The sequence below is a fragment of the Danio aesculapii genome, chromosome 21 (assembly GCF_903798145.1).
Source record: "Danio aesculapii chromosome 21, fDanAes4.1, whole genome shotgun sequence".
Lineage (NCBI taxonomy): Eukaryota > Metazoa > Chordata > Actinopteri > Cypriniformes > Danionidae > Danio > Danio aesculapii.
The window spans coordinates 43,545,543-43,564,374 of record NC_079455.1 but is presented as its reverse complement, the minus strand read 5'-3'; the positions used below and the strand labels follow the sequence as shown (position 1 = coordinate 43,564,374).

Sequence of the window (18,832 nt, the reverse complement as noted above, 5' to 3'; positions counted from 1 at the left end):
CTAATCAGCTGTTTATTAATAGTTCGTAAGGTAGAAGTTGGGTTTAGGGATGCAGAATAAGATCATACTTTCGAATTACTAATAAACAGTTCATATCTCAGTAATGTGCTGTAATAAGCCAGTTGTTACTAGCGTAATTTGTAACCTAAACAAAAAGTGTTACCAATTGTTGTTTATTAGTGTAATATACTGTATTGTTTGATATGCAGGGATCGCTGGTCTGTTCACCATCTTCTCCAGTTTTGTGTTCAGCACTGTGGTCGTTCACTTCCTGGGCAAAGAGCTGACAGGACTGAAGTATGAAGCTGATTTGTCGGTTTTATATTCAGTATCTCACATGTCTTCAGTTTGTGTATAAACGGTTTCATGTTCCTCCAGTGAGGCTCTGCCATTCTTCCTGCTGCTGATCGATCTGTCTAAAGCCTGCACGCTGGCCAAATTCGCTCTCAGCTCAAACTCACAGGTATGACAACTATTTTTTTGTGCAACCTAAACAACATCATGAATATTTCATTGCTTATGTAACCACGCTTCATGATTGCATTTGATTGTTTAAACAGAGGCTTATATTAGTGTTAAAAAATGCAATCAATTTATTTATTATTTATTATTAAATCTATTTGATGCATCATGAATAAAAAGACCATTCCAAACATTGTTTGTGCTAAAATGTTACAGATATGCTTTATATAAAATGTTGAGTGCTGGGCACGATTAATCCCATCCAAAATAAAAGTTTTTGACAATTTAAGTGTGTGTACTGTGTATAAATGTTTGTTTTTATTTAAATATAAAATATAGATGATACAAATATCATCTATATTATGTATAAAATACAAATATTGATGTATATGATACTAATTACACACACACGCACACACACACACACACACACACACATTTAAATATCTATGTAACAAAATAGTTTTGTTTCTATGTATGCACGTGTATCACATATACATCCAATTCAATTCAATTCATAATTCAATACATAATTCATTAATTTTCCTTTGGCTTAGTCTACATTTCTGTGGTCGCCACAGGGGAATGAACCGCCAACTATTCCAGCATATGTTTTACACAGCAGAAGATGCCCTTCCAGCCGCAACCCAACCCAGTACTGGGAAACACCCGTAAACTCTCACATTCACACACACTCATACACTACGGCCAATTTAGCACTCATAGCGCATGTGTTTGGACTTGTGGGGGAAACCGGAGCACCCGGAGGTATCCCACACCAACACGGGGAGAATATGCAAACTCCACACAGAATGGGACTTAAACCAGTGACCTTCTTGCTGTGAGGCAACAGTGCTAACCACTGAGCCACGTTGCCGCCCATATACATAATAAATATTATGCACACATATATTATTAAAACAAACTTTTATTTTGGATGCCATTATTCTTTGCCCAGCACTAAAATCATACTTGCAGTATTGTCATTTAGATAAATGTAGCAGATCTTTACTGTTTGATTGTTCTTTAAATGGAGAAATGTACATACACACGGTAAATTTAATAAACGTTTAATGGACCATCTTATTAATTTTTTTTGTCACAAAATGTGACTGTATTGTCTTCTTTCTCAAATCTGCTAAATGCGACAACTAGAAACATTATAATCGGGATTTTCTGTTGTCATAAAAGAGTGTTATTGTGAGAAGTGCTGTACAAATGATCTTGTAAATATTGCCTGGTCATGTGACCCACAGGAGGAGGTCAGAGAGAATATTGCTCAAGGAATGGCAATACTGGGACCCACGTTCACCCTGGATGCAGTGGTGGAGTGTCTGGTCATTGGTGTCGGCACCATGTCTGGTTGGTTAAAATACATTTATTATTAGTTTTCATGATTACCGTAGTCATATAAACCTGGTTCAGGGGAGATCATTTTGACCATATATGCTTTATATTGAAAAAATCTGACATTGCAATAATTCGTTTTTCTGCAATAAATATTCTGATATGAATACGCTTTCACCAGATGGCTTGAATAACTCTATTTGGGGAAGAAATTCATTATTTTAGATTGATTTTTAGTGATTTTGGACGGGTGTGAATAGTTTATAAAAAAATAAACAAATTGCAACCAAGAATAATAGCAATAGAGCAAAGAAAAACGTCAAATAAACATTGCTTTAGGGTTTTCCGGAGAGTGAATTAGTATTCAGGTGCAGAAGTTGAATAATGAAATGTAGAATAGTCTTCACTGATTTATTAATTCAGTAAAATTATTCATCATTAAAGCATTTTTTGTGCCCAAATTCTTTAAACTCTTTTTAAAAACTTGCCTTTAAAACACATGTGAATGATGAAGTCTCACTCTGTTATGGTTATACTTCGCAATGACTTCTCAACTATTGTGCTGATCAGCTATAATATTGTTTTTATTTCCCTTATACTTGTTTCTTTTATTCCTGTTTATGTAAAGCACTTTGAATTGCCACTGTGTATGAAATGTGCTATATAAATAAACTTGCCTTGCCTATAATCCCAATTTAACATTGCATATGCTGTAGTGCGACTGTTGTGGACACACACATTTCAATATCGATGCTGTGCAGCCCTAATATACAGTGATTTCTAGGTGTGGAAAATCATTGAATATGACCAAATACTGTAAATAAATTTAGTAGGGTGAATTGTTTTTAGCATTTTAAATACAGAATTTATTCACAGTCTCTATTAAATACCAGTCAAATAAATTAATTCTATTTATTAGTGAGTGTAAAATTCATTATGGATGTTCATTGGTTTTTTGGGATAGTTCATCCAAGAATAAAATAAGAAATAAAATCTTTCATCTGGTGAACACAAAACAAGATAACATGAAGAATGCTGGAAAAAAGCAGCCATTGACATCCATAATATCAACAAGTCAGTGGCTGTTTTTTTCCATCATTCTTCAGAATATCTTGGTTTGTGTTCAACAGAAAAGAGAAACTCTAACAGATTTGGATCAAGTGATGAACGACAGGATTTTTGAGTGAACTGTCCTTTAAAAATGGCTGCAAGTGTTAAACGCATGTTAAACTCTACTCTCTGTGTGACCCCAGGTGTGCGTCAGCTGGAGATCATGTGCTGTTTCGGCTGCATGTCGGTTCTGGCCAATTACTTTGTGTTCATGACGTTCTTCCCAGCCTGCGTGTCGCTGGTGTTGGAGGTCAGTGCTTCAGTGCTGTTTGTTTGTTGATTAATATGATGTACATCTCGCATATAAACCCATCAGTGAGTAAACATGAAGCATATTCACTCACTCTGTGTCCTCCAGCTGTCCCGCGAGAGCCGTGAGGGGCGTCCCATCTGGCAGCTCAGTCACTTCGCTCGGGTTCTGGAGGAAGAAGAGGGAAACAAACCAAACCCCGTCACTCAGAGGGTCAAAATGATTATGGTGAGAGTAGAAATATCAGCTTTACTGAGCAAAATAATCTCATGTTAATTCATTAATTTTCCTTCGGCTTAGTCCCTTATTTATCAGGGTTCACCACAGTAGAATGAACTGCCAACTATTCCAGCATTTGTTTGTTTGTTTGTTTATTTTAGTCATATTTTGTTGTACTCTACGGTTCAACATTTTTGGGGTCAGCAATGAAAAGACATTATTTAACGATGATGCATTAAACGTGTATAATGTAAACAATGTTTCAAGTAAATGCTGTTTTTAACTTTCTATTATTTAAAAAATCCTGAACAATTAAATTCAATGATAAATATAATAAGACAAAAATCTAATGTAAATGTAATTATGTAAAAAATAAATGCTCCTTTCCATGTGGTCAATATATATTAACTAATAATTAACAGTGTACAGAAAAGGTACTCATCATATATATCCTGATATAGTACCTTTTCTGTAAAGTCAGTCTATTAATAGATTGTTAATAATATACAGACCACATGGAAAGGACGATTTCTATTTGACATTTTTAGTGTATATATATATATATATATTCTCATTCATAGGTGATAATTTCTCTTTATTTAGAACTTCAGGGCAATGGTTTAAAAATGTAACTAAGAAAAACAAAATCAATGTGATGCATAAAACACTTTTCAGAAACTAATGATTACAAGCCCAACAAAAATATGGCTAAATAAAATGCTAAATATTAACATTGTACTTTCAAGCATGCAGCTTTCTCTCTCCATGCTATTATTCACTTTCCATCCTAGTGTAAGATTGAGCTCATCCAAATGATGATATTACCGTAAACTGTATAATTTGTGACACCACAATATTAATGTTAGAGCATAATATGACAGGATAGACTTTACTTTCACAGTCCTAGATCATCACAGTGTGCACAAGATGAAGAAGCACAATATTCTTAATTCTAATAAAGGTTTTTGAGTAGAAAATCAGCATATTAGAATAATTGTAGAAAAAGATCCTGATGACTGAAGTAATGATTCTGGAAAATGAGCTTTCTTGCATCTTAAAATATATTATACAAGGTGCCGAACTGAGTTTCCTTCGCAGGGTGGCAGGGCGCACTCTTATGGATGGGGTGAGGAGCTCTGACACCCGGGAGGAGCTCGGAGTAGAGCTGCTGCTCCTCCACATCAAGAGAAGTCAGCTGAGGTGGCTCGGGAATCTGTTACGGATACCTCCTGGACACCTACCTAGGGAGGTGTTCCAGGCATGTCCCACCGGGAGGAGGCCTCGGGGAAGACCCAGGACACGCTGGAGGGACTATGTCTCTCGGCTGACCTGGGAATGCCTCAGGATCCCCTCGGAAGGGGCTGGAGCAAGTGTCTGGGGAGAGGGAAGCCTGGGGTTCTCTCCTAAGACTGCTGCCCCCGCGACCCAGCCCCGGAAAAGCGGCAGAAAATGAATGAATGGTTTTTTGTTCAAATAAATTCCGCCTCTCAGACCATTTTTAGGCCTCCGTGCATACGATTTATCTAAATGATATAGGCGTCTTGTATTTATGAAGTGTTTCTGATTGTTGTTGTTTGTGTTTGCTTCAGTCTTTAGTTCTGGCTCTGGTTCATGCTCACAGTCGTCTCAAGACTGAATCTCCAGCACACAACATCAGCAGTTCAGACGTGGTTCTGCCCACATCCAACATGGAGTCAGACAGATCTATGTCCAGGTATGAGCAGACAAACACACAAAAGTGGTTTCTACTAGGGCTGCACTAATAAATAAATATACAGACACACACACATATATACATACACACACACACACACACGTTTTTTTGTTGAGAATGCAACTTTTTATTAGCTGTTTGTTTATTTATGCAATTATTATAATAAACGGGTAATAGACATTTTTCTAATCTAATTAAATCTCACTCATTCATCATCCAACAGCCAATTACTCTGGCACATGTTTTAATGCGGTGGATGCCCTTCAAGCCATACTAATTAAACCTCACTTAGTTTAAATGAGGTCCAACATTCAGACTTTAAACACTAGGAATCAGTGCAAACTACAGCAGATATTCTGAGTGATTGTTAACATTTTCCTATCTTGTCTTGACTCCTGCCATCAGTGTTTATTTCACATTTAGCCAATAGCAGAACAGCACCTATTGAGGGGGCAAGGATAAGGATAGTAAGGCACCATCTGATTGGTCAAATCTGGATAAACAACCCATGCATGCAGCATACAAATGTTTGGCACGCAATTGTAAATCATCTATATCAACAAATGTACATTGACCAATACCAAACCATTGTTACCAATACCAGTCATTTAGTCATTATTTAAATACAATTACATTATCTGAAAATAAGTCCTTTATATGTCATTTTTGATTACTTTATACTGTAATTGAGACTGTCTTACCCTCAAGTTCATATCCATTATTATTATTATTACTATTATTATTATTCTTTCTTACCCTTTGTACCCTTTTTCCATTGATAATGTATGTAATTGATATTTGGTGTTTTGTACACATTGTTTTCATGTCTACTCTATTCTATTGGAATTAAAAAAAAACAATTATAAATCATCTGCAATTAGGATATTACTATTGTAGTCATAACAATAATTTGTTGATATATTGTGCAGCTCTTGTTTCTATTTATTTGGCCATTTTGTAATCATCCAATTTGTGATTTCAGTGTGGATTTGGAGCAGGTCATCACGCTCTCCCTCGCTCTCTTATTGGCGGCCAAGTATGTGTTTTTCGAACAGGCTGAAACAGAGTCCTCCCTGTCAATCAAATCATCAGTGGCCACGCCCAACTGCTCCCTCATCAATAGAAATAGAGGAGAGGGGAGCTGTCAGAGGGATTCAGCCCCGCCCAAAGCCATAAAAGGAGTCCATGTGAATAAAAGTGAAAGGGAAGCACCTGATCGGTCATTCAGTATTGGAAATCCTGAAGATGAAGGAGGAGACAAGCTCCAGTGCCGTCCTGTGGAGGAGTGCCTTGCAATTCTCAAAGACCTTAAAGTAATCAAGCATGCACAATTAGTTATTTAAAAAACTTCATGGGCATTTAATGAACTCTTAATGGGACATGGAATATAGTGGAATTTGAAAAGGTCTGTTCTAGACATAGAAAGTGTTATATATTTTGTATCTAGGTCATGAAATAACAGGGATTTTTGTTGTTAATTTTAACTCTTATTTTTCCATTTATCAAAATATTTTTTTTTCTGTTAGGTTTTTCTATTGTTTTATATATATTTTTTGTGTGTTTAGCCTATATTAAGGCTCTGGTATACTTCAAACTAAGGTTTTTTTTTTAGTTCTTTCTGAATTTAAAAACAGTGTATTGTAACTCAGCTTTTTACAAACACAACGACACTTGCACGCTGCAAGAGGCAGGGTTATAAACGTGTAGTGTGGCCTGAGTGTACTGCTAAACACAACAATGGCGGCTGAGAGAGAGGAACAGTTTCATAAAGATTTGAAAAACGGCCTTCTCCACGAGAAGCGCCACGTCACATTGCGCCACATTGTTTACAACTTTATCAGATACGGCGTGAACTGGTGTGTGAAACCCTTAAGAGTCTTTCCGCGAGTGATAGTACAGGTATCGAAATAGCTATACAGCACTGCCACTCCACCCTCTAGTGCAGTGTTTCCCAACCCTGTTCCTGGAGGCACACCAACAGTTCGTGTTTTGGATGTCTCCCTCATCTGACCCATTAACTTCAGGTTTTGGAGTCTCTTCAAATGCAGTTTCCCAACCCTGTCCCTGAAGGCACGCTAACAGTACACATTTTCATCCTCTCCCTAATCAAACACACCTGAAACAACTCATCAGAACATTAGAAGAGACTCCAACACCTGAAGTTAATGGGTCAGATGAGGGAGACATCCAAAACAACTGTTGGTGTGCCTCCAGGATCAGGGTTGGGAAACATTGCTCTAGTGTGTTAATGTTGCTAGCTTGGTGCTGGATATGTTTCTTCTGTCTGATTCTGAACTCTGTGGGTATGAAGCACGTCTAAATGGGTGGAGCTAAAAAAACACCCGCTGATAATCTTCACGAACCAATGACAGCTCAAAGGGGTTTGACCAAAACGAACTCTCTGAAAAAGTTGGCTTTGGGCTGTTTCAAACTGCTGAAACGAGCTTAAAAACAACTTCATTTTGGCTGGATTTTGTTCAAAATTAGATTTATTTATATATTTTTCGTTTGAAGTATTGACCTTATTCTTGACGTACGAGCATTGGAATCTTTTTTGTCTCATAATTTCCGCTCTCATTGTTATTAAATTTGGACACTAAAGGCTTGTTATGCACACTACTTGTTTGTACAGTAAGTAGTTTGACCGTGTACTGCTGTTTATTATTCCTAGTCATTTCTCTCATTAGGAAACTGAATCGGAAGTTCTAAAACAATTACAAAAACGAGCGCACCTCCGCATCAGAATAAGGTCAATACCAGCACCTTTAATTAGCATAAATGATTAAAATATAGTGAATTAGATTGCAAGTTATTTACTGTAACGTTTTGACAATTTTTCTTGCCTCTGCAATCCTTTAGTCATGCATTTTAAAACTTGTAGACTGGTGTAAATGCCTCTGGAAAGGCGTCCTCCGCATAGAACATATGCCAGAGTAGATGTTGGTTCGTTCCACCGTGGCGACCTCTGATAAATCAGGGACTAAGTTGAAGGACAGTAAATAGTGATCATTTCACACCAATCACACTCAATGCATTAATCAACGTTGTATTAATGTTATAATCTAATTCAAAAGATTGCCAAGCTCCTTGAAATAAATAAGGCTATTAAATCTCAACTTCCAGTCCAGCTTTGCTTTGGCATTTAGTGCAGTGTGCTAAACAGATGTGATGTGACAACACAAACATATTTTCATGGAAACTCAGCTTTTCAGTCAGGGAAAAGTCTGAATTTAGCTCAAAGTGTGAACCTTGATTTCTGTTCCCTACAGAGAGGTGCTGGATTCCTGAGCAATGCTGAGGTGATGGCGTTAGTGGAGTCCAGAGGCATTCTGGGATACCGTCTGGAAGCAGTGATGGAGAGTCCAGAGCGAGGTGTGGCCATACGGAGGGAAATGCTCTCGGGGAAACTCCCGGACTCTTCAGCTCTGGAGAATCTGCCTTATAAACACTACGATTACTCAAAGGTACCGATTATGGCTGAGCTCGTCTGTGGATTTGTGTGAAGGTGTGGAGCTTTAATGTGGTGTTCTTGTTCTCAGGTGGTTGGGAGCAATTGTGAGAATGTGATTGGCTATGTGCCTGTGCCAGTGGGTGTGGCCGGACCGCTCCTATTGGATGGGAAAGAATTCCATGTTCCTATGGCAACGACTGAAGGCTGTTTGGTGGCCAGCACTAACCGAGGATGCAGAGCCGTCACAGTGAGTCAAACATTTGATTATTGATCTGTTCTCTATCTAGTTTGTGTACATTCAGTTTCAGTCCTTTATCTGTTCTCTATCTAGTTTATTTATGATTGATTTGTTCTGTTTAGTTCATTCCTTTACGTTTGTATTCCTGTGTTGATTAATTATTGAAGTCATTTTGTTTTGTTTTAATTTGGTCTCTTATATTATTTGTACATGTATATGACTTCTTTGGCAACTTTTGTTCTGCATTTAAATTTTTTTTCATTGTTTTATTTTTCATTTATTCTTTTCTTCAGTGTTTTTTGCATTTTTATTCATTCATTTTCCTTTGGCTTAGTCCCTTTATTTATCAGGGGTCACCACAGTGAAAATGCACCACCAACATATCCAGCATATGTTTTACAAAGCGAATGCACTGCCAGCTGCAACTCAATACTGGGAAACACCCATACACACTAACACACACACACGCCAATTTAGCTTACCCAATTCCCCTATAGCACATGTGTTTGGAAACCGGAGCACCTGGAGGAAACCCATGCCAACACAGGGAGAACATGCAAACTCCACCCAGAAACGCCAAATGACCCAGCCGGGACTCAAACCAGCGACTTTCTTGCTGAGGCCACAGTGCTAACCATTGAGCCACTGTGCCACCCTTCAATTTAGTTTATTCATTTTTGATTTGTATTTAGTTAATTTCTTATTGATTTGTTCTCCGTTTCGTTCATTCCTTTACGTTTGTATTCCTGTGTTGATTCATTATTGAATGTCTTTTGTTGTTTTTAATTCGTTCTCGTTTTTTTTAATTTGTAAATTTATTTTGTTTAATTTTAGATTTTTGGGCACTTTTGTTGTGCATTTTGTTTTTTTTTTCCATGTTTTTTTTTTATTGTTGTTCATTTATTCTTTTGTTCAGTGTTTTAGGATTTTTCATTTGTTACTGATGGTTATTAATTTATTTATTGGTTTACTTGTTCTATTTCCATTTTTCTCTTAATTATTTTATTTCCAATTAATTTTTTCGTTAGATTTTTGGATAATTCATTTCATGCATTTTTGCTTTATTATTTTGTCAATTCTGTTTTGATTTGTTTTTTTTTATTTATTGGTTTATTGGCTTAATCAATATTCTTTTTGTTTTGACCATTTTTTTGTTCTTTTTGTTTCTTTTCCTACATATAAAAATATATTTTAGTTTTTGCACATTTCTTTTTTTGTTTGTTTGGTTTGGCCAGACAAATTTTTCATTGTTTTTGCACATTTGTTAGTTGTTTTTTTTGTCTTTCTCTACTTTTCCTCTTCCTCTAAATTCTCCTGCCTGACCGTGGTGTGTGTGTTTGTGTGTGCGTGCAGTTATCAGGCGGTGTGAGCAGTCGTGTTCTTGCGGATGGAATGACTCGCGGGCCGGTGGTTCAGATGCCGTCTGCATGTCGCGCTGCAGAGGTCAAGGGCTGGTTGGAAAGTTCAGAGGGATTTACAGAGGTCAAACAGGCCTTCGATCACACCAGCAGGTCAGAGGTCAACCTTATATAGCACTGCTCGAGTTCTTGAAACTTCACTTCTGAAATAACCGTGTGTGTGTGCGTGTTTTAGGTTTGCACGTCTGGACCGGCTGCAGGTCAGTTTGGCTGGGAGGAATCTGTACATCCGCTTTCAGTCTCAGACTGGAGATGCCATGGGCATGAACATGCTGTCAAAGGTAGCAGAGCTGGCTTTATATTTTCATACTGAATACAGTCAGTGTTATATTGGTACACTGATGCCCATATCAATATATTGCCAATATTTAGACTTATATTTAAATAAAAAGTGCTATAATTAAGCAACACAATAAGAGATGCCTTAATTTAGGTTTAGAAACGCAACAATCAAATGTAAATAAACACTGTATAGTCTTCACTGTATAATTAAACACAATTCATCTTTGTTAAAGTAGCTAACATTATGCAGGTTGTCCGTGGATCCCATAGTAGAAAAATAAGGCCTTAATTGACCATTCGCTAAGTCACATCCAAAAGACCAATCGTGGCTTAGTAAATAGGCACAGGAGGACTGTCAAGCTTTTAAGTGAGGGAACAACCCAAAGCATGCATATGGATTGTGCAAATCTGATACCCGGTGTCCTAAAAGTTTGGACGGGGTGGTGAAATTTTCCTTTTCCAAAACCTAAAACCCAAGAGGAGAAATGCAGCGTGGATCAAGCCATGTGGGGGGCTGGAAAAGCATCAATTCAATCATATTTCCTTCTGTTTCAAGCTACGAATATATTTGTATTACATAAACAGAACAAAACCGAGATATGGTCACAATCTGAGCACTTGTCATTAATATACTTCACCCGCAGCTGTTTTTCAGTCATTATAACCCTCATGTCCATGTCAGAGGTACAACTCACCAATGTTTTTGTCGGTCTTTTGGAGATTAGTGTCTGCTTTTTTTTGTACATTTGGTTTTGCATTAATATTTTCTTGTAGGGAATATATTTTATTGCACAACAATAATCTATCAGGCTTTTTGGCAAAATCACAGTGTACTTTTTATTATTAGATTCTTCTTAAATGTCACCTCTTCTGCTGTGCATGAACTGAGCTGTTGAATGGTCAGTGTATGAGGAGGCTCGACTGTAGCTTCAATTTTGATTAAATAGTTTTCTAATCGGTTGCGTATTGTCATGAATATACCCCTGTAATACATACTGCAGTCCTTTTTTTGTCTGGCTTGCTTCTAATCTCAGCTGTTGGCCAAAAATGACTAAATATCTCCCGGGGAATGTCTGACACTGGTGCATACATACTGTAATAGACGTGCCAGGCATGAAAGCTTGACAGGCGTAGCAACAGTAACTAAGGAGGGCGGGGCTTAGCGAAGTCCTAAAATGTCTTAAATCCATGTTTTAGAGGTCTTAAAAATGCAATCAAACCACGTAAAGAAGATTTCCATTGTGAAATCTGCTTAAATCTCTCTGGCTATCGTCACACAGAACCAAAGCCCATCTATAGTCTTTGGTGGAACCTAATAAAATACACGCTCACAGGGATTTTGGTTACGTAATGAACGTTTGCTGGGACTTCGCTTATGTAAATGGAGTTCGCTGGGACTTCACTCTATGATAGCTTATTACAACTGCATCAACCTGTACATTGACAAATGAAGAACTGGAGATGCACCGATCGACCAGCCAATAGCAGGAATATACATATGAAATAATGTTATAATTAATTTAATAAAAAGGCGTATGTTATTGACATTGGAAAATGTTTTGTTATTATTGTAAATGCAGTTTGGGGGAACTGATTTGTTATTTTATTAGTATTAGTAGTAATAATAATAATATATGTATTATATGTATAATTAAAGGGAACATAGTTGACCTCTTTTTTTATGATGTAATATTAATATTATGGTTCTTCTGAGTGTGCCAGTTTAGGTTCAGTTCAAAACACAATTCAGATTTATTATTATAATGTGTTCAAAAGGTTCATGTTTGGGGCGTGTCCACAGCTCGCTGATTTAGGGGTGTGTTGTTTCATATGTAAATTAGTTTCGGCTTCCCGCCAACGTAACAAGGGGGCGGGGCCATGAGCTCACCCGCTCTGCGTTTGCAACAGACAGGCAGACTGAGAAGGAGAGAGAGGATCAACAATCAGTCGTACATGTACGACTCTGACACAGACCAAGCAGAGAGTACAAAATCATTTGTGTCTTTGTACAGTTTTACAGCCAACTGTGTGCTGGTTTCAAGTGCCGAGCTTGTACACAGAAACTAATAACCACGCACACTGAATTAACTTTGACTGAGGCACCGGATGCGCAGAAACATGAAGTGTCCCGAATCGTCGCGCCACGCATTTTTGAATTCTAAACATAGGTTTCTGCAGCGGTCCGCGGCGCCTAGCCGTCGACTTGAGTGTACCCTGATAGAAACCGATGTTTAGAATTCTAAAACGCATGCTAGTTAAGATCACAGGGAGCTTCTGGGATCACGAGAAATGCAAATGGCTGAAGTATAAGGTAGACTCAATGAGAAGTGCACATGTTTGCAAACCGACCTAAAGATACAACCAATAATTCCTATTAGAGCGATAATGTGGAGAATATTGATCTTGTGTTGAGCCCAATGAGCCTTGCATCTAAAAATAGAGCTAGCGTGTTCCTTTAGTGATATCGCTTCGACTCGCACTGAAAATGGCGGACGTAAATCAACAAACTGAGGATATGATGACGCGTGCCTGTCAATCAATATTGGTGGGCGGGGGGACCGCACTCCTACGTAAGTTGCGGTCGCTCTGAAAACCGCTCCAATTGGTCCACCATTTTTTATGTTGTTAAATTGAAAAATAAGCTCTGGGTGTGTTTATATCAGCCCAATATGACGCTCTGTACACCATACATGCACATATGTCTGTCCAAACAGCATGAAAAATAGATTTTTTACCATAGGTGCCCTTTAAGTATGGTCATTTTTTTTGTAAATGCTATACTATAAAATTGGTCTTCAATGTCATTGTGTGTGGTATTAAAAAGATCTTAAAAATAACTCTTCGAAATCTGCAGATGGCCTGTTAATAATTTCTTGTGACCAAATTGGCTTGAATTATTACAGTCACAGGCCCTAAACACATTAAAATGAAAATCTTTCACACTATAACAGAACCGATTAGAGAAGGTAAAGATATATTCATACCAACATGACATTGCAGATCCTGCGATGTGACTATTGCAGATTCACATATTGCGATATCGATGCTGAAACTATATATTGTGCAGTTCTAGTCGATATAGTCGTGATCAGTTCTGCTGTTGTGTGTGTGTCTGCAGGGAACAGAACAGGCTCTCGGCAGACTTCAGGAGCGTTATCCTGACATGCGTCTGCTAGCCGTCAGCGGAAACTACTGCACTGATAAAAAACCAGCCGCTGTCAACTGGATCCACGGCAGAGGCAAATCCACAGTGTGTGAAGCCGTCATACCGGCACGAGTGGTCAAAGAGGTCAGAAACCGCCACTAGGGGGCGCCAGAAACCATAAATCAACATGTTTTACATTGATGGAGCCTTTTCACATGACTTATGACGTGTTTAACGCTCATCAGCATCTTAAATTATTGAAAGTTTTTAATATCTTGATTTATTATGGCATATTTATATGCATTTATATATGGATTATATCATCTTTGCATTAATTACAAAAGGGCGAGTTACTGCTTATGCAAAGCATTTCTAATGTAGTCTATGTGGCCAGGACAGTAAATCATTATTCTCTCTTCTGTCTGCTGTTATTAGTCTCACATTATTGTTTTCCTCTTTCTGAAAGTCTTGATAACACCATCATGGAGTTTTTCTGTTATCATTTCAGCTAATAGGAGTGTAAAATAATGAAATATAATGCTGTTCTCTCCCATTCACTGCGCTCTGAGTTTACCAACAATGACGACTTCTGCTGCTGAGAAACATGCTGATGTGAAAAGGGTCCATACTTCAGCTGGACTCAAGTCATTTATTTGCCATAATGTAATGTTGTTTGCAGGTGTTGAAGAGCAGCACTGCCGCTCTGGTGGAGCTGAACATCAGTAAGAATCTGGTGGGCTCAGCGATGGCTGGAAGTATTGGTGGATTTAACGCTCATGCTGCAAACATCGTGACGGCTATTTACATCGCCTGCGGACAGGTGTGTGCTACCAACGCTATTTAATGAATTATACAGAGTTATTAGCCCCCCTGTTAAGTTTAAGCTCCTTTATATAATCCTTTTTAATGGAAAAACTTTCAGCACATTTCTAAATATGATAGTTTTAATAACTCATCTCTAATAACTGATTTATTTTCTCTTTGCCATGATGACAGTAAATAATATTAGACTAGATATTCTTCAAGACACTACTATACAGCTTAAAGTGACATTTAAAGGCTTAACTAGGTTAATTAGGGTAAAGTTAGAATAATTAGGCAAGTCATTGTATAACAGTGGTTTATTTTGGAGACAATCCAAAACTAATATTGCTGAAGGGGGCTAATAATATTGACCTTAAAATGGTCTTTAAAAATGTATCTGCTTTTATTCTAGCTGAAATAAAAGAAATAAGACTTTCTCCAGAAGAAAAAATATTATAGGAATACTGTGAAAAATTCCTGAATCTGTTCAACATCATTTGGGAAATATCTGAAGAATTACCAGGAGGGCTAAACTAAATAAAGTTTATAATTCACCACTACATGTTATGCTAAAGGGAAAAGTGAACAAGAATTAGAATCATTACTTAACAAACTTTAACAACCAATCATAACAATTTATATCTTTGCAAAGTCCAGTGAAATGTCCTATTCAGTGGTTTTAATCAGTGGATTTACTCAATATGCAATGCATTATTTATTTTGTAAAGTTAACTCGCTTTTCAAAACACCAATGCAAGTCTTGAGAGCATCAACTGAGTGATGAAGCCATATTAAAATGCAGTGCCTGATATTGAAGTTATGAAGCAAAAAATATTCATAATGTAATGTTTATTTAGATACTGTAGCACTGTAGACACAATATTGAAGTGTTTTTCTTTCTCTTGTCTTTTTTTCTCTGAAAAATGGTTCAAACTAAGTGAGAGGAGAGCATTTGTCAGGGTTCATACGGTCATGGAAAAAAAGTCGTGGAATTTTGACATGGCATTTTCCAGACCTGGAAAAGTTTTGGAAAATCAGAAAAACCCACAAAGTTTTGGTAAAAAGTCATGGAAAACAGATATCTGTATAGTTGAATAGTTAGTTAGTTGTCTTTAGTAAATTTCTGTCCTTGGTCAACCACACACTCTCACATTAATAGTGCGGTGTAAGCATTATCTAAATACATTTTAAATAGATATACAAGCTGAAACTAAATAGTTTTACAATATGCTGTAATGTAAATGTGTATTGTTTTTTACCACGCATACAGTATGTAGACACTGCATGAAACATTAGGTCATGAAAATAAAGTCTTGAAAAAATCATGGAATTTAGGAGTGAAAATGTGTGTGAACCCTGATTTGTGTCTGAGCAGTATCGCAGTAGTTTAACTTAAGGGTGGAAAAAAAATCCCAGAGGTAAGAGATTTCATTAAGAGCGTTGCAACAAACGTATGAACCGTCACCCTAACCCAAGTGTTTTTTCCTAGCGTTTCACTGTAATTTCTGGCATCATACGACAACAGATGCCGCAATTGCTATAGTTACGCAAACAGATCGTAACAAACCAGAATGCTTGTCTTGCAAAACCTGTGCAACACACATCATCTGTGCCGCGAATCAAGATTTGCCCTTATAGACATTGTGTGTGGAGGAGCTATAAAACACAGATGGCTTTTTGAAGCTGCACTAGCATTGACCTGCTAGTTTGTTCATTAAAAGGATTTATTAAATTATTTATCTATGATTTTCTGCAACCCTGCAAGTCTTTCATCTGAAACATTTTTATTTGGGTGGGAATACTTGCATTTATACTATCATTTGCTTGTTTAAAGGAAGCTGTTCCGGTCCCTTAAATTTGTTAAGGAGAAATAGTTACTAAGGACTGTAACGGTTAAGGGACCACTTGTATCATAAAGGGGAAATACTTAATGCCAGCCTTAATTTCCTTAAGTTGACCCTTGTGTTTTTGTTTTTGCAACCCAAGTTTAACTAAGGATATCCTTTAACCTTCAAAGTAAGGGATTTCTTAGCTTAAGGGCTTTCATACAACTGGGCCCTGGTTTTTAAATGATCCGCTTCATTTTAAAATGTTTTGAATGAATCATTTGGATGTATGATTCAGTGAATCCCTTATTAATGATTCAGTGAATCCCTCATTAACGCAGGGTATTGCTGCCACCTGCTGGTCATGTTTATTTATCCGTTTAACCAGCTCAAAAACACTCAGCACAATATGAATTATGTTGGATATATGTGTGTGTGTGTAGGATCCTGCGCAGACGGTGGGCAGCAGTAACTGTATCACACTGATGGAGTGTGTGGGGACGGGCGGAGAGGATCTGTACGTATCCTGCACTATGCCTTCATTAGAGCTGGGCACTGTGGGGGGAGGAACTGGCCTGCCTGCTCAACACGCCTGTTTACAGGTATACATACATACACATACACACACAAACGCTCCATCTATTTTTCTTACACACTCGCACATACAGATTCACACACACACACCAACTCAAACTCACATATACACAGAGACGCTCACACTCTTACACCAGTTTTATGGAGAGAGATTAGACTCAATAATAATTCACGCAAAAGACACGATGTACACATGCGTAGCCAAATTCACGTACGTAAAATATTTATTTATACTTACAAAAACAATTCACATGCACAAAATAAAAATACATTTTCATAAAATACGTTTCACAAATGCAAAACACCATTTGCAAATATATCAGAGTGTACAAAAAGTTTTGAATGTTTAAAATTCACGAGTTCATCCTGAATGAGAATGTGCAAATCCTCTCTCACGTACGACTCACCCTGAATACCAGTGTGTGCATTTTTGAGACTTTCCTGTCAGTACACACCTCCAACGTGAGTCACTCGTGCCCTGTAGCCAATAAGATGCGAGCTTACTGTTCAACCAATCACAACCAATCACAACTCACCATTTGCGCAGTCTGACTTAATTAACGGAGATGATCCTCTAAGAAGAAGAATACTCCTCTATTTAGCATGGCAGGTGAAGAGCGGGATGCGCGGGTAAGTGGTTACTTGATTTCTATAGTGGTTTATGTATGCAAAGATTAAGTATCAAACGTTTGTTAAAGCAATGGCTGCTGTTGTTTATAATGTGAACTTTATAGCGTAAATTAAGATCATCTCCGTTAATTAAGTCAGACTGCGCAAATGGTGAGTTGTGATTGGTTGAACAGTAAGCTCGCATCTTATTGGCTACAGGGCACGAGTGACTCACGTTGGAGGTGTGTACTGACAGGAAAGTCTCAAAAATGCACACACTGGTATTCAGGGTGAGTCGTACGTGAGAGAGGATTTGCACATTCTCATTCAGGATGAACTCGTGAATTTTAAACATTCAAAACTTTTTGTACACTCTGATATATTTGCAAATGGTGTTTGCATTTGTGAAACGTATTTTATGAAAATGTATTTTTATTTTGTGCATGTGAATTGTTTTTGTAAGTATAAATAAATATTTTACGTACGTGAATTTGGCTACGCATGTGTACATCGTGTCTTTTGCGTGAATTATTATTGAGTCTAATCTCTCTCCATAGTTTTCCTATGTAAATAAGGTTGATAGTACACCTATACATTTCAAAGACCATTACATTTCACAATTCTTTCTCACACACACACACACACTCTGAGTATAACCGAATGAGCAGAGGGAGCTGATGTTATGTGTGTGTGTGTGTGTGTGTGTGTGTGTGTGTGTGTGTGTGTGTGTGTGTATGTGTGCAGATGTTGGGTGTTGATGGTGCCAGTGTTCAGTGTCCTGGTGAGAACTCTCGGACTCTGGCGCGGATCGTTTGTGCTTCAGTTCTAGCAGGAGAACTTTCACTGATGGCTGCCCTCGCTGCCGGACACCTCGTCCAGAGTCACATGACCCACAACAGGTACAACACTCACACACACACACACATGCGTATACAACACGAGTGAGGACTTCACTATAGAAAAATAAAAACATGCACCACTTTCTTTGTATACGCGATGAACTATAACCAAGATTTTCTTTAGAATAATTCTTCAGTCTAATATCAACGTTTTCATTCATTCATTTTCTTACGGCTTAGTCTCTTTATTTATCAGGGGTCGCCACAGCGGAATGAACCACCAACTTATCCAGCATATGTTTTACACAGCGGATGCCCTTCCAGCTGCAACCCATCACTGGGAAACATCCATACACACCTACCTCACACACATCCGCTACGGCCAATTTAGCTTACCCATTTCACCTATAGCGCATGTGTTTGGACTGTGGGGGAAGCCCACACCTATTTATTGATTTTATTTATTTTTATATCCACTCCAATCAATCTATTTATGCCTTCATAAAATTTATTTACATATTATA

At 37.7% G+C, this 18,832-nt stretch overlaps 1 protein-coding gene across 1 annotated transcript in view; it reads left to right on the top strand.

Moving 5' to 3' along the window:
* hmgcrb (3-hydroxy-3-methylglutaryl-CoA reductase b) overlaps positions 1-18,832 on the top strand; it is a 33,160-nt gene that overhangs the window by 9,801 nt on the left and 4,527 nt on the right. Inside the window, exons 4-18 of the mRNA XM_056446230.1 lie at positions 210-297; positions 379-463; positions 1,719-1,824; positions 3,063-3,169; positions 3,278-3,397; positions 4,978-5,102; positions 6,085-6,415; positions 8,372-8,566; positions 8,642-8,800; positions 10,145-10,302; positions 10,385-10,490; positions 13,610-13,780; positions 14,316-14,456; positions 16,710-16,868; positions 18,214-18,368. Of these exons, the coding sequence (XP_056302205.1) occupies positions 210-297; positions 379-463; positions 1,719-1,824; positions 3,063-3,169; positions 3,278-3,397; positions 4,978-5,102; positions 6,085-6,415; positions 8,372-8,566; positions 8,642-8,800; positions 10,145-10,302; positions 10,385-10,490; positions 13,610-13,780; positions 14,316-14,456; positions 16,710-16,868; positions 18,214-18,368 (2,206 nt within the window). The remainder of the gene's footprint in view (positions 1-209; positions 298-378; positions 464-1,718; positions 1,825-3,062; positions 3,170-3,277; positions 3,398-4,977; positions 5,103-6,084; positions 6,416-8,371; positions 8,567-8,641; positions 8,801-10,144; positions 10,303-10,384; positions 10,491-13,609; positions 13,781-14,315; positions 14,457-16,709; positions 16,869-18,213; positions 18,369-18,832) is intronic.